The sequence below is a fragment of the Pyxicephalus adspersus genome, chromosome 3, assembly GCF_032062135.1.
Source record: "Pyxicephalus adspersus chromosome 3, UCB_Pads_2.0, whole genome shotgun sequence".
Taxonomy (NCBI): domain Eukaryota; kingdom Metazoa; phylum Chordata; class Amphibia; order Anura; family Pyxicephalidae; genus Pyxicephalus; species Pyxicephalus adspersus.
In genome coordinates, this window is record NC_092860.1 from 78,995,012 (window position 1) to 79,008,210 (window position 13,199).

The 13,199-nt window shown below is 37.2% G+C and overlaps 1 protein-coding gene across 9 annotated transcripts in view; it reads right to left on the minus strand.

The window, feature by feature from the left end:
• The window catches only part of SLC4A4 (solute carrier family 4 member 4), a 138,804-nt gene that overhangs the window by 100,789 nt on the left and 24,816 nt on the right, over positions 1–13,199 (minus strand). For all 9 annotated transcript variants that reach the window (XM_072405361.1, XM_072405358.1, XM_072405365.1 and 6 more), the window contains exon 2: positions 8,670–8,743. In XM_072405361.1, coding sequence (XP_072261462.1) covers positions 8,670–8,742 — 73 coding nt within the window. In that variant the 5' untranslated portion in view covers position 8,743. The remainder of the gene's footprint in view (positions 1–8,669; positions 8,744–13,199) is intronic.

Consider the following 13,199-nt stretch of genomic DNA (forward strand, 5'->3'; position numbering starts at 1 on the left):
GTGTACAATATCTACGAACGATCGTGTCGTTAACTCTATGTGCAGGATCGGTGCTATACGATCGTTCATATATATCGTGCATGAACGTTCGTCGTGCACAATTACACCGATGAATGAGAAAACGAATGATCATCCCGGCAGATCTGTTTGGGCAACAATCATTCGCTATCTATTGTGTGTACAATCGTTCAGTGATCATGGATGGTTCTGTAGTACACTTTCTCCTTTACATGTCACTTGTCACCTGCATCATTCAAACTCATCGAATCTAGCGTGTGTACATTATTGGTGGATTATATTTGAACAAAAATAATTGTGCATAATCGTTAGTCGTTAATTTTCTAAAGACAATTATTGCATGTGTGTACCTAGCTTAACTTTGCACCTCAAATTTTGCACATACAGGCTTCTCTCCTGTACTGAAATGGAATATTCTGATTTCACTGCACACTATGTCTTTCTTATGATGTGCATTGGAAGCTGTAGCAAGTCAGATAAAGAGAAAAGACATCCAGTATCTTTTTGCCCTTTCCTCCCTAGTTTCTTGCCTTTTTCACATCATGCGCAGTGCTATATATTGTGAATGTATTTTTCTTGTTGCTTTCTATTATATCATTTCAGGTCTTTAAATCATGGAAGTTCATCATCTGTAGCGATTACCAAAAGAGTCTGCCTAGAAACATTCACCCCTCCAGGGTAAAATCCACCCTTCAAGACATCTTGATATCTGCATAACTTCTGCCAAGAGTCAGCCCACTGATTGGATCAAGACCAAAAGCTCTTAACAGGAGTACAGAGACAGGGTGCTATGATGTTTTAGGAAGGTATGTACAGCACCCTGCTGCCCCCTCCCACTAGCTATGAACTACCTTTATTACACTCAAGTAAAAAGATCAAGTTTCTATTTTACTGTTTCTAAAATGCATATGTAGGGTACTATATTTTTATATTATAATACCCCCTCCAATTGTGTACTACGTTCCCCTACTTCTTAGATTGTAAGCTTTTTTGGGCCCGGGTTCTCCTGTGTCATTGATTGTATTTGCCTGTCATTTGCAACCTATATTTAATGTACAAAGCTACATATATGTTGTTGATTTGTAAATAAAGTTTAATATTAATAATAATATAATTTGTCTTAGGTCTTCGCCTTTCATTCCTTCGCCATGAACCAGTCTTTTCTTTGCCCTGCCCTAAAGTATCCCAGCATCTGTGTGTACTGTGCAAAGTCAAGCTGTAGATCTCTGACCCCAGTGAACAAGTGTCAGGCACAGACAGGTTCCTTTTTATGTAGCATGCTACAATGTAATGAATAATTGTGGATCTGCTTCTATAAATGAAGCAAAGTCCTGATGCTGGTAAGTCTTCAGAACTATCCACACAAGTCACCTGACATACTGGAAATGTAGCCTAAAACAGAGATACAATCACTTTCCATTACAAAGAAGTGAGTTGTTCCATAAACAGTAAATGTATTTAGTACATTTGTTATGTGTAGGCTGTGTCATGGACTTCCTGATCTCAAATGTTTGCCCAAGTAATTCATGAGCTGCAATAGTTCAGGACTTGCAAAGCCTATTAGTAAAGTCACACCCATGTGAGAAGTTTCGTATATTCAACCATCCCTGCCAGTGACCTACAAAACACTATGCTGCTTTACTAATCTGGCACTTGCAATGTGCAGCTCTTAACCTGGAGATTTATGCTGGGTTTCCCAAGCTTTGGTATGGGACTTGGCTTTAGGCCACCAAGAAAAGCAGCTAAGATTTGCCAACCCTGTGGAGCCATGAACATAACAAAGACACAGAGGGTTGGATATGACTTAAGCTAAACCTGTCAGGTCTTCATAATTTTCCTTAAAAAGTGCTGTAATTATAGGGTCTAGGTTTACACTTACCTGAGGCCTTTAGTTCTACAGCCCCAGATCAAACTTTACCTCTGCCATCTGTCTAGTGAGAGTGATGAGGTTGGCCACAATGGTGTACCCTTGTGGGAAAAGATAGGGGTGGGGGACATAGGTCCAAATTTTGAATGTAAAGAGTTTGGTTTTATAGTGCTCTCAAGGTGCACAGAAGCAGATCAGAGAAATAATAAATGCATGCACAGGTCCCTCATGGATCCTTCATCTGCACTGTGTTTTTCAAGATCTGACAAATTTTGTAAGCTTTGTTTTTTAAAGCATGACTGTGTCCACACAGGGAAATAGCAACAGGGTCACACTGATTCTGACCCCATCACCTATCTGCACTTACCTTTCTTTTACTCTCCAGCACTTTATTCAGCAACTGGGACTTAGTAAATATTTTTGGAATAATGGAACATGTTGAACTTACTCCTTACCATTACAACTTACTCCTCCTCCTTCCATATAGTGTGATGGCTGAATCTTAACGCAGTGCTTTATTATTGCAGGAAGAAATTATTTATCTCTTTTTAAGTTTTAAGCCTTGATTTGGAGATTACAGGGGGCTAATATTGTATAGGCTACTAATGACGCTGCCAACAATATTGACCTGTTACTTTTTTCTGCATGATGAAAGTATATGTTCACGTTAAATGATAAATAAAAGATCCCTATTAAATTTAACTATCATGTATAGATAGAACTTAATAGACTTGTGTGTTTTTGAGCAAAGCAATTGGTATCTGGTATCAATGTAGACAAGAACAAATCCGCCTCAATTGGTGTTAGTGACAACCATAAATACCCCTTTACTGTTGTCAATGAGTGGTAGCTATAATAAATCCTCCACACCCCATTCCCTGTACTGAAAATGTTAGCAAAAACACCCCCTTCACTGTTGGTCCCCATCCCAATAAACCACTCCACTCACATTTTCAGTACTTACCTACCTGAACACAGCCTCAACACTGTTTCCTCCCTACCTGCTGACATTGGAACCTCTGTTAGGCAGAGACTGTGTTGGCATCATTTGACTGCTGAGTGTTTAAATAGCGGAGAATATTATAGAACTCAGTGATTCGCTGCTTTTTTACATTGACTATATCTGTAGTGGGAAAGCTTAGGTCCAGATGATCAATAATATTTATCAAGTTAATTTCTTCACCCCTTCAGAATACACTTACTTTGCCTCAGAAGACCACCATACTACATTTTGGTTACAAGTATATCAGGCAACTTTCTGTCTGACAACTATCCAGTCAATTAGTCGATGCTGCAGTGATCAAAGACCAACCAAACTGTGTTTGCATCAGTTGTACAGTTTGGGTGCTTTTGGCATTACCCTAGATAGTTTTGGTTAAGTGTTTGGGGTGCTATATTGTTTAGCATAGAAAGCACATGCTAAACAGTAACAGCATTCTCAGATCTTTTTACTCCAAATGCTAACAGAGTGCCTTAAAATAGTCCAGGTAATGGTTGCCTGTGACACCAACAGCATAAAGTGTGTGGAATGCTCTTTAGGTTCTCCTGAATGTAATAGAACAGTAAGTCAACTTCTGTATCACTTTTATATGTGGCCATATAGGAGACTATATTCTGTTGCCTTTTTTGTTGTTGTGCCTTAGCAGTATATTCAGTCGCATTTCACAATAGATTAAAGATTGTAGTATCAATATTCGCCTATAAAACATGTGGCAAAGATGTCTCCGTGAACGTTCAAGACACCAAAAAACGTCACATAACTGTCCTGCAATTAGAATCTATTATACATGGATTACAAAGTAGAAAGCAAATGCTGTGTAATCGTCTGGTAATTATCTAGTTATCTGCATCTTGTGAAAGAAGCCCTTCTGCCAAGCTCTGCTACTCAAAGAAGCAGAAATAAAAATCACACCATGGACTCCCATACTTTTCCTTGTTTCCAGTGTTTTTTGGTCAATATATAGTGAGTCCTTTTTTAATAAGTACATAGTTTTTATCCACTTAGAAGAACACTGTTTTCAAATGTTAGCATTTGTATCTACAAGTTCTCTATGTTATGAAATAGGTAATCTTAGAAAAAAATGCAACAATATCAGGTGTGTTCAGTCACACAGTGTCCTGGAACAACTTCATTTGTATCCCTACAAGAAAGGGATACACATATATTCCTTTTTATTCTAGGGCTGAATCAACAATGATATCTTTTTTTAAACTACAACCTTATCAGATATTGGCAAAGAGTTCTCTTAGAAATCACTAAGAACACTGTGCTTATTTCAAGGTCTTACCGCCACAAATCTTTAGCAACATTTTGCACTATTCCTGTTGAGTGGATGGAGGATGTCCAGCATTTTTCTTTTAATGTCACTGGCGCACCCCTTTCATGCATTGGATTGGTGAGTATCACTGCTCTACAAATAAGCCCTAATGAGTTTTTACAAAATTCTCATTACAAATTATAGGCAACAAGGACACTGCTATATACCGGTAATTGCCATGCATTATTGCTTCATTTCTGCGCCAACATCCAAGACACCTGATGGTGATCCTGACTGTGTCATATTCAGGCCCACTAATTGTATTCACAGAGAAAGTTTTTTTCTCTGATAATAGGAAAATCCTCTGTAAGAATATTCATTTTAATGCTGGCTTCACCCTATAATTTGAATAAGTACCAAGTGTTTATCGGATAAGCATATTACATAATATGAAACTTTTGCTCCAAAATGGGAAATTGTCCACTAGAGTACAGAGTACTGCCTGAGGGGGACTCACAGAACTGGCCCTGCATCTTTGGAATAAAGAATTGCTTTACTGCTTTTTAAAATCCCTACAGATATACAGTGAATCAAACTGATTAGCTGCAGTATATTAAAAGTTCTCTTTTGTTTTGGCAATACCTGTCAAGTGTCAGTGTTGTATTTTCAGCACACAGTACTGTTCCTCGGCTAATTGTGCAGCATTTTTCTAAGCATAGTAGTAAGCACAGTTCATCTTTGTACATTCCTGTTGTTGCACATTTGAACAAGGCAAATTTTCAAAGCAATCATGTTGATTGAGTGCACATTTGGCCCTTAAACCAGATATTCTTTGCTTCTAGACACGTACGAGAATCAACCTGATTGCTAATAGAATTTGCAGTTTTTTAGGTTTTAAGTCTGTTCTTTATTACGTGGGTTCAAGTTCAATACAGGTTTCTGGGATAGTCATTATATCCCATGGTGTCTCAACATGCTAATACACTGTTCAGAGCTGTCCAAAACTTTAACAAACCTAAAAAGGACAAAATGAGCCTTTGAGGGAATTTTGTTTTTGTAATGTGTGTTGTTTGTGCCTTATAACATTACACTAGTCATTGCTAATTTTGGGTGAAATTAGTGAAAACCTTGCAGAACACAGACCAATTGTCTTGTTTAATATTTTTTAAAAAGCTAGATAAGTACATAAAGATACATTTACTAAAGTCAAGCTGAGCAGTAACTACTTAATGGAATATGGATTTTTCATTATGTTGCCATTACCAGAAGGTATAATTTAATAATGAGTAATAAAATTATAGGGCTTACGCTGGAAGCATCTCCATTAAAAATTACATTGCAGAGATCTTTAGGCTTATAAATTAACCCAGGCCCAATAGCAATTTCTAACTTTTATGTATATGTGTCAGATATGAATAGGCTGTAGCGTCATACAAAAGAAAATCAAAAGAAAGCAGCTGATGTGTGACAATATACTTAAAAACTAAATTGCTAAACTAAGCAGTGTCCTCCCCCCCAAACAGCATCTAACACAACAGTTGCAACAGTATTAACATGGGAAAACACTATGTCACACATTTATGTGCGGTGCATTAAGTAGCATTTTCTCTGACATTGTGTAGTGCGTCATTGTGAGCTGCAACGCCATAATGCACTAGGATGCCATTGAACATGTAATGACATGATGTTGCAGTTTTACATGTTGATGATGATGTGCCAAATTGCAAAGATGTGTTTTGCTAATAAATATTGCGGTCATTGTCCCTACAAAATATCACAGTCTAGTGTGGCATTCAACAAATAGGCATGATTAAATGACCTGTCACAGTCACATAGCTTGCTCTTCTTCAGTCTTTGGAGAATGGCTCACATAGTTTTTCTGCACACTGGAAATTTATATGTTTCTGTACACAACTGGATAATTATTTTTACTTCAACAATTGTGTTGAAAATGTAATAGAGGTCAAATTGTCCTGCCACATCTTCATGATAAATTCACTGTTAAGGAATGATATTTGCTTACAATCTTGGGTGCTGCTATATTACTTGTTCCGTTTTAACTGCTTACCATTACAAATTGCATTAAAGGGATTATAAGCACCTTTGGCTTAGGAGGTACTCATCATCAGATAGTTAAATTATTTAAAGCTTTGCCAAAAACAAAGAAAATGGATTGCTTACACATAAGCTTAGTATAGTAAGACTTAAAAGGAATCTGTGATTTGCTCATTCAGGGAAAAGCAATATGTTCACTTTAATTCCCACCTTTTCAGCAAAATATACAGTACCTAACATACTGCTGTATGTAGCTGCCAGGAGTAAATGGTAAGCTATGAGTCTTGGATTGTGGGTTACAGAGGACTATGGACATATGACAGCATTGATTTACCTGACATTGTCAAATGGCATGACTCACATGCTATATGCAGGGGAGGGTAGGGCTTTTTAGGCAAAACTGTTGCTCAAATTGACAAAATACAGGTTTTTCATAAGGCCCAACCTTGACCAGTTATTGTTTTTGCATGGAGTGGGTAATGTATATAACCTCCTTGAGTTTATCATGTTGTCCATCTCCAGTTTTTTATAGGTGTCTGATGAAATAGAAGTGTGGAGTTATTTTCCCAACTTGAACAAACACAGTAAACCTTTTTAGATGAGAAGAGAATTCTTAGGACTATGTCAGGTTTTATTGCCCACAGTGTCCACAGCAAGAATATCCCTCTCAAGTACTGTATAGGTAATGGGTGTCAGACTGTGCATGAAATAAGTGGATATCTCTCAATGGTCATCTATGCATTATTTAAAATAAATAGGCTATCCTAAAACAAAAAATAACGATTTGCCTGGAGTTCAGCTTTAATTTCTTACCATATGTTCTTTATGTGCTCTGTTATAGGAAGGCAACTGCTGTTATTTCTTAACAGATGCTGACATTATCCAGACTTTGTTTAGCCATATCTTTAATTGTGTATATGTGTTTTGGTCAACCTAAACATGGTATATATCTTTATCTGGTCCAACTGTCAAGTATTAGGAAAAGCTGAAAGTTTTTCCTCAAGATCTTTCTTGTATTTAAATTGTAAATCTTCTTTATCTATTTCTATAGAAAATTGTCACTTCAAGTATCTAGGCTGCAAAGACTATAGTATGAACAGTCACTGCAAATCTCTGAGCTTAGGGCTATGCATGCAGGATTCCATGTGTCCTTTTTTTTACAAGGAAAACTTTGTAAAGATGAATGCCACCATGTTTTTGACACACTCATTGTGACAAAACAAGTCCTGCTTTTTGGCCCTGTGACATTAAATATTTTATTCAATCTCTAAATGAATGCATTTGTAACCTCAACAAGCCAGTATAATAGAAAAAAAGTATCTGTGAAAAAAAATGCACTCCATTGTGGTCCACATGATTGGGAATGTGGCAGGGGTGTGTATTTCACCTACATTCACCTATTTTCACCTGCTAAACATAGTCACTTTTTCCCATCTAAAAAAGTTAGTTTGAATAGCCAGTTTAATGGAAGATTAGGTGTGTGTTTGTGTTGGTCTTACCAATTTTGTTTTTTATAGTTTGGATCTTTGTGGTCAACAGTGTGGCAGGAATGTGGCCTTCACCTACTTATTTGTGACAAAAGTTGTCCCTTTTTCTCATTTAAGAAAGCTGGTTTGAAAAGTGCAAGTTGGATCTCTAAATATCAGTGTTTAACAACTTTGCTTAGTTTAAAAAGATGACACAAGGAGCTATGCTGTTTCTGTGCTGATTGGGGTGGTGGAGAGGATTCTAATTTTTAAAGTGCTTCTTACAGCATAGCGAATGCATAGACATAAAAATGTTTGACATAATAAGCTGCAGAGAAAAGTTACCTAAAAAATCCAATATATTAATGTAAGTTTTGTTAAAGGACCTAGAACCATGGTTGTAAAGGATAAAAGCAGTTAAAAAAAAATTCAGATGGACCTGAAATATTTGAAACAGGAATATGGAAAGGTAATCCACCTCTCCCAGTGTTCTTATGCTCATTGTGAGACCCTTACACTGATCCTCATAGATCTGATTGTTGCATTATAGAACCCAATATAGCAGCAATTTAAACAGATGCTGTGAGAAAACTGCTGTGGGCTGACATGTAATAGAGGAATGTTCTCGCCTGTCACATGGGAGCTAGTAAGCTCAATGAAAGCTGCTGTAATAACTTCAGGGGTTAATCTCACGTGTGACAGAAGAGAATATTTTTCTTTTACCTCTACATGAACACATTACAGTGGTGTGGCTCTATTTACATTCATAATTTTCTAACACAAAGCTCCAGCATAATTCTCACCATTTTATCAACCCCTAATATCAACCAATGGAGGAGATAAATAGTTATCTGAGCCAAAGACAGGTGGACATTTACTACTAGTGATAAGTATTAGATGCATACTTGTCCAGTTTTCAGTCCTTACGTTTTATTAAACGTCACTCTGTATATTACAATGAGCCATTGTAAATAAAAGCAGCAAGTATAAATTAATGTATCTTACCTTCCACCTCTTCTTCATCACACACATGCTTCAGGAAGGAAGCTCCTCTGTCCAAAACTGCCTCATCCTCCATCCTGTAGTAATAAAAGAAAAAGAAAGAGTGCTCAGACCTCTCCTTGAGTGAGCTGCTTGACAAGCCCCTACGCTTAGGCAGGTTCACCTGGGCACCTCTGTTCATATTATTAGAGGAGGCCTTCCCCTTCGTTCTGCTCTTGAAACTCAGTTTAGGTAAGTCCAGTTAGATGGCCTTGTGATTAAGATGGCCAGTGTGGCTAGAATCCCCGAGCATTAGCGCTGCCAGGAGCAGTAAAAGTGTAATCCAGATCTGAAGACTTTTATTTCTAGTTATGTGCCATTTAGGTGCCATTGTCCCTTAGAACCTGAATGCGCTCCAAGCTCTTTTTACAAAGCAGATCCATGCAAAGCAGGGGGTCATGACAGGTACACAAAGGCAGACACACACATACTATAAGGAGCCCTGGCTTACTGGAGCCTCTTAATTCTTCTCTGTTGAGAAGCAAGCTTTGTGTCACATGCCAGGATGACAGAAAGCTGACATCTGAGGATTAGGCAGAGCTCCTCCAGCCACCATAGTCACAACAGTACAGGACATCCATGGACATGTCAGTTATTTGTCACTTGTCTTTAAACTATATGTGCAGCCAAAAGTCTCAGAGTTAATGGATACACATACAGATCTGATACTGTGCCATGTTCACATGCTACTGTGCTGATACATCCCTTTTTATTTATATGGATAATCTGGAAAACTTCTCTTACTAGTGTTATTATATATTTGAAAATGAATTACCCATCGTATAGGAACTTGTCAAAGTTACCCATAGTGGTTGAAAACCTTAACTGAATGACATATTCCTTAAGCACTAAGTGTCAAAGGCAACTGTCATATCTTCTTCATTATATGTTGTATCTCAGTGCTGCTGATTTCCTATTGGCTCTTTGCAGCCGTTTTCTGTCCAGATGAACAAACTGTATGGTATTTCTCAGGGCAAGTTTCTTAATAGTAACTTTAGTGGAATGCATGTGTAAAGTGTGCTGAAATGGCCACTTGTAGTCATCATCCCAGATGATACAGTGCAAAGTGGAAAGGCAGTAACATAATGTTGTCAAAAGATAACGCCTGCACTAGAACTTTTATTGTATGCTCACCCAATACTATTTTAATGAAAAACTCACATTTGAATAGATATCAATACATTTTTTAAAATAACATAACCACATTACATTTTATATGCAGTGTTAGTAATTCGGTAACTTGTACTTTAGGGTTGAACTAGAAGCTTACATTCAGCTTTGCAGAGTTGTACAGGCTCATCTCCTATACCGAAAATGCTTACAAACATGCATTAGAAACTGCAACAAATCAGAGCCTGACTTGTTTCCTGGATGGAGGACAACTGATCTGATCTGACTCATTCATTTTTTGGGACATTAGTTCCTTTTAAATCATAAACGCTCAGCATCACATTATTGGCTTCACCTAGGGCTGTCTGCTTTTGCTTAGCCATGATCTACCCCTTTCACGTACTAAAGCAGAAAAATCCATTGATGACATTAAATGATCTAAAATAAGGTATGTAATGAAAATGTAATTATTTTATTAAAATATTTCATAAGCATTTTGATGTGGCGCCAAAGAAAGGTAAATTTAAGAAGATTAAACTTCATCTTTAAAGGAAACCTGTATCAAAAGAAATACAGATGTAGTCATTCCGATCTCTCCTCCTGGAAATACTATTTACCGGTCTTTAATATTGGAGCCACTTACCTGGAACAAGCATGAATGTATTTTGAGTGTACTCTGAATTTTTTTGTTACATGCTTCTTCTCAGTATGTGTTTCATAATTCACTAGAGCCAGAGATAGCTAGGCAAATATTATTCTTGGAACAATGGCAGTTTACATACTGCATTTCTCTCAGAAAAGGTTTCCTTTAAAACACATGCAATTGTGCTTTACTTCTATACTTTGTGGTAATGCCAAGTGCTGTGAAATTGATGAAATGGAAATACCCTTTATTAGCTATCTTGTTCTGATCGCAAGGCCCATTTAGTGTCTGCTGCAGGAAAAATTTTCAGATTTTGTTTATTGCCAAGGAGGAAGTAAGGATAGAAATGTCTACTGTTATTAACAGCTGTTTACATAGCTCCTCCATAAATGTGATAAACCTCTTTTTCCAGAACATAAAAATAGATGAAATGTTCTCAGCACTCTTTAGGTCAGAAGTGGGTCAGTTGTTCTGGATAACAACACCAAGTTCTGATTTTTTGATCAATAAATTTGTATATTTCATATTAAGTTTAAATATAGTTCCCAGACAGCTATAGGAGCATTTTTTTACATCTTAAAGAATACCTTCCATACTGCTTATATAAAACGAAGGTAGATAATAACTACTACAGAGGATGCTTAAAGCAGAACTAAAGTCAATGTTTCCTTTGTGCAAGTTTAAATTTGCCATACCTGGGAACAAAACATTTATACTTTTAATGCTCCCATCAGGAGAATACTTTTATGATGTATGGCGAAGATCAGCCACTGACTACAACACTAAAGTGACGACTGAAATAACTTTACTGACTGTACAGTTCCCCCTCTGAGTAGGGTATGACCTAACCAGAAAATATGGCTGCTTTTCACACTATTGTACTGTAATATAGGTGAAAAAGAGTTTTTGTCACACAGATGAATTTACTTTGGGAAGAGGCAGGTAGGTTAATTATATGGGCAATAAGGAATTAGGGGACCGGTATTTTATATATATTATGCCATTCTGGCTGAAATGTAAACTGCAAAACAGACCTCTTTTTGCCATATTGTGTGTAAAATATGATGTGTTTCACATTCTGTATACTGACATTGCAACTGATGACTCTATTTTATATGTTCTGTGTTCTAGCATGTTGCCCTGTAAAAATAGCATATTCAATAATGTTGAAATGTTCTATTTGTGAAAACAAGGAGCCATGTGCTATTTTACATTGTCATCTGAAAAATAAAAGATGTGTAAGCCCTTGGGCCTAGTGTTTGGCAGGTTAAACAGCAGGCACTTAATTCTAGTAGGCTAGACAATGGCCCTGATTTATGAAAGCTCTCCAGGCTGGGGATAATACACTTTCAGAAGTGAAGCTGGGTGATCCACAAAACATGGACTGGATTTTTCAAAATTATTTGCTATTTGCTAGCAAATGTTTTTAATCCTGGACCAGATCCATTCCAGGTTTGGTGGATCACCCAGCTTCACTTCTGAAAGTGTATTATCCCCAGCCTGGAGAGCTTTCATAAATCAGGGCCATTGTCTCTTATACTTTGTAGCACAGCTCTAGCAGCTGATTGCTGTCAAGGTAAGATTAGACCCAATGACAGATATACTTGTGACTTAGTCCAGATATAGGTTCAATCACAGAAAGTTTATAACATGATGGAAAATCTGTGTTTGCGATAATAAGCGATTCCAATGTTTGGAAAGGGGCTTTTATCTACCAGTAGTAAACTCCTACATGACCCAACTACTACTACTGAATGCAAGACATAAAATGGTTTTATCATCTGCAAATATTAGACTATGTCAAGTAATTCCATATTGGTATTCCATACCTACTGTATCCTAAAATGTGTGTGGGAGAGGAAATTACATTACCTCCCATTAACAATATCTCCACTGAGACTCATGTTCCCTCCAGATTCCAGTGATATGATGTAATCACTGATTTACTGCCCGTAATCAAAGGCCTCTTTCTATTTACCTTATAATAACTGGCACACCTAATGACTGACAGGTTTCCTTCTCTGTGACATTCAGAGGTGTTTTCTGCTGTTACACAATACAGTACTAGAATTATTGTTCCTGTATCAACATTTGTACACCACTGTTCTTTGTCATTTCCCTTCATAAGCTGTAACACTTCTGTCATACCAGAGTTCATTTCACAGAGAACACCTAATTGTGCAATTGTTTTTATGACAGATTCAAACTTCAGCAATCTATAAATTCTTTTACATAGTTTGGCCAAATGCAAAATTCTGTATTAAAAAGTATACATACACATAAGGTGGTTTCTTCTGCATTGGAATATTGCATTGGAATGTATGACCATTTCATATATATCCCCACTGAGATACCCTTTCCTTCTTGAAGACCCCTAACCTATCTATTGTTAGGCCTCAAAATTTTAGAGTAATGTTAGCAGCCCAGGAAGCTTATCATGACTGTCCACTGGGCAGTTTACAGTATTGACCGCATGTGAACCTTAAAAACAACTTCAGCAGCCTGAAAGCCCCACAGGTCAAATCTTCTATCCACCATTACCAAAGGCTAAAATTACATGCATTCCTTTGCAGCAGGAGCTCCAGATAGCCTGATGACCTAGACACTAGGGAGAGCAGAAAGCGGAAGTGAGAAGAATCTGACATCCCTAGAATGCTGGATTTCATTCACTTGCTCTTTGTCTGTAACGTCATAACTTTAATGCAGGAATTCAACAGTGAGCTATTTATCCAAAAGTAGGC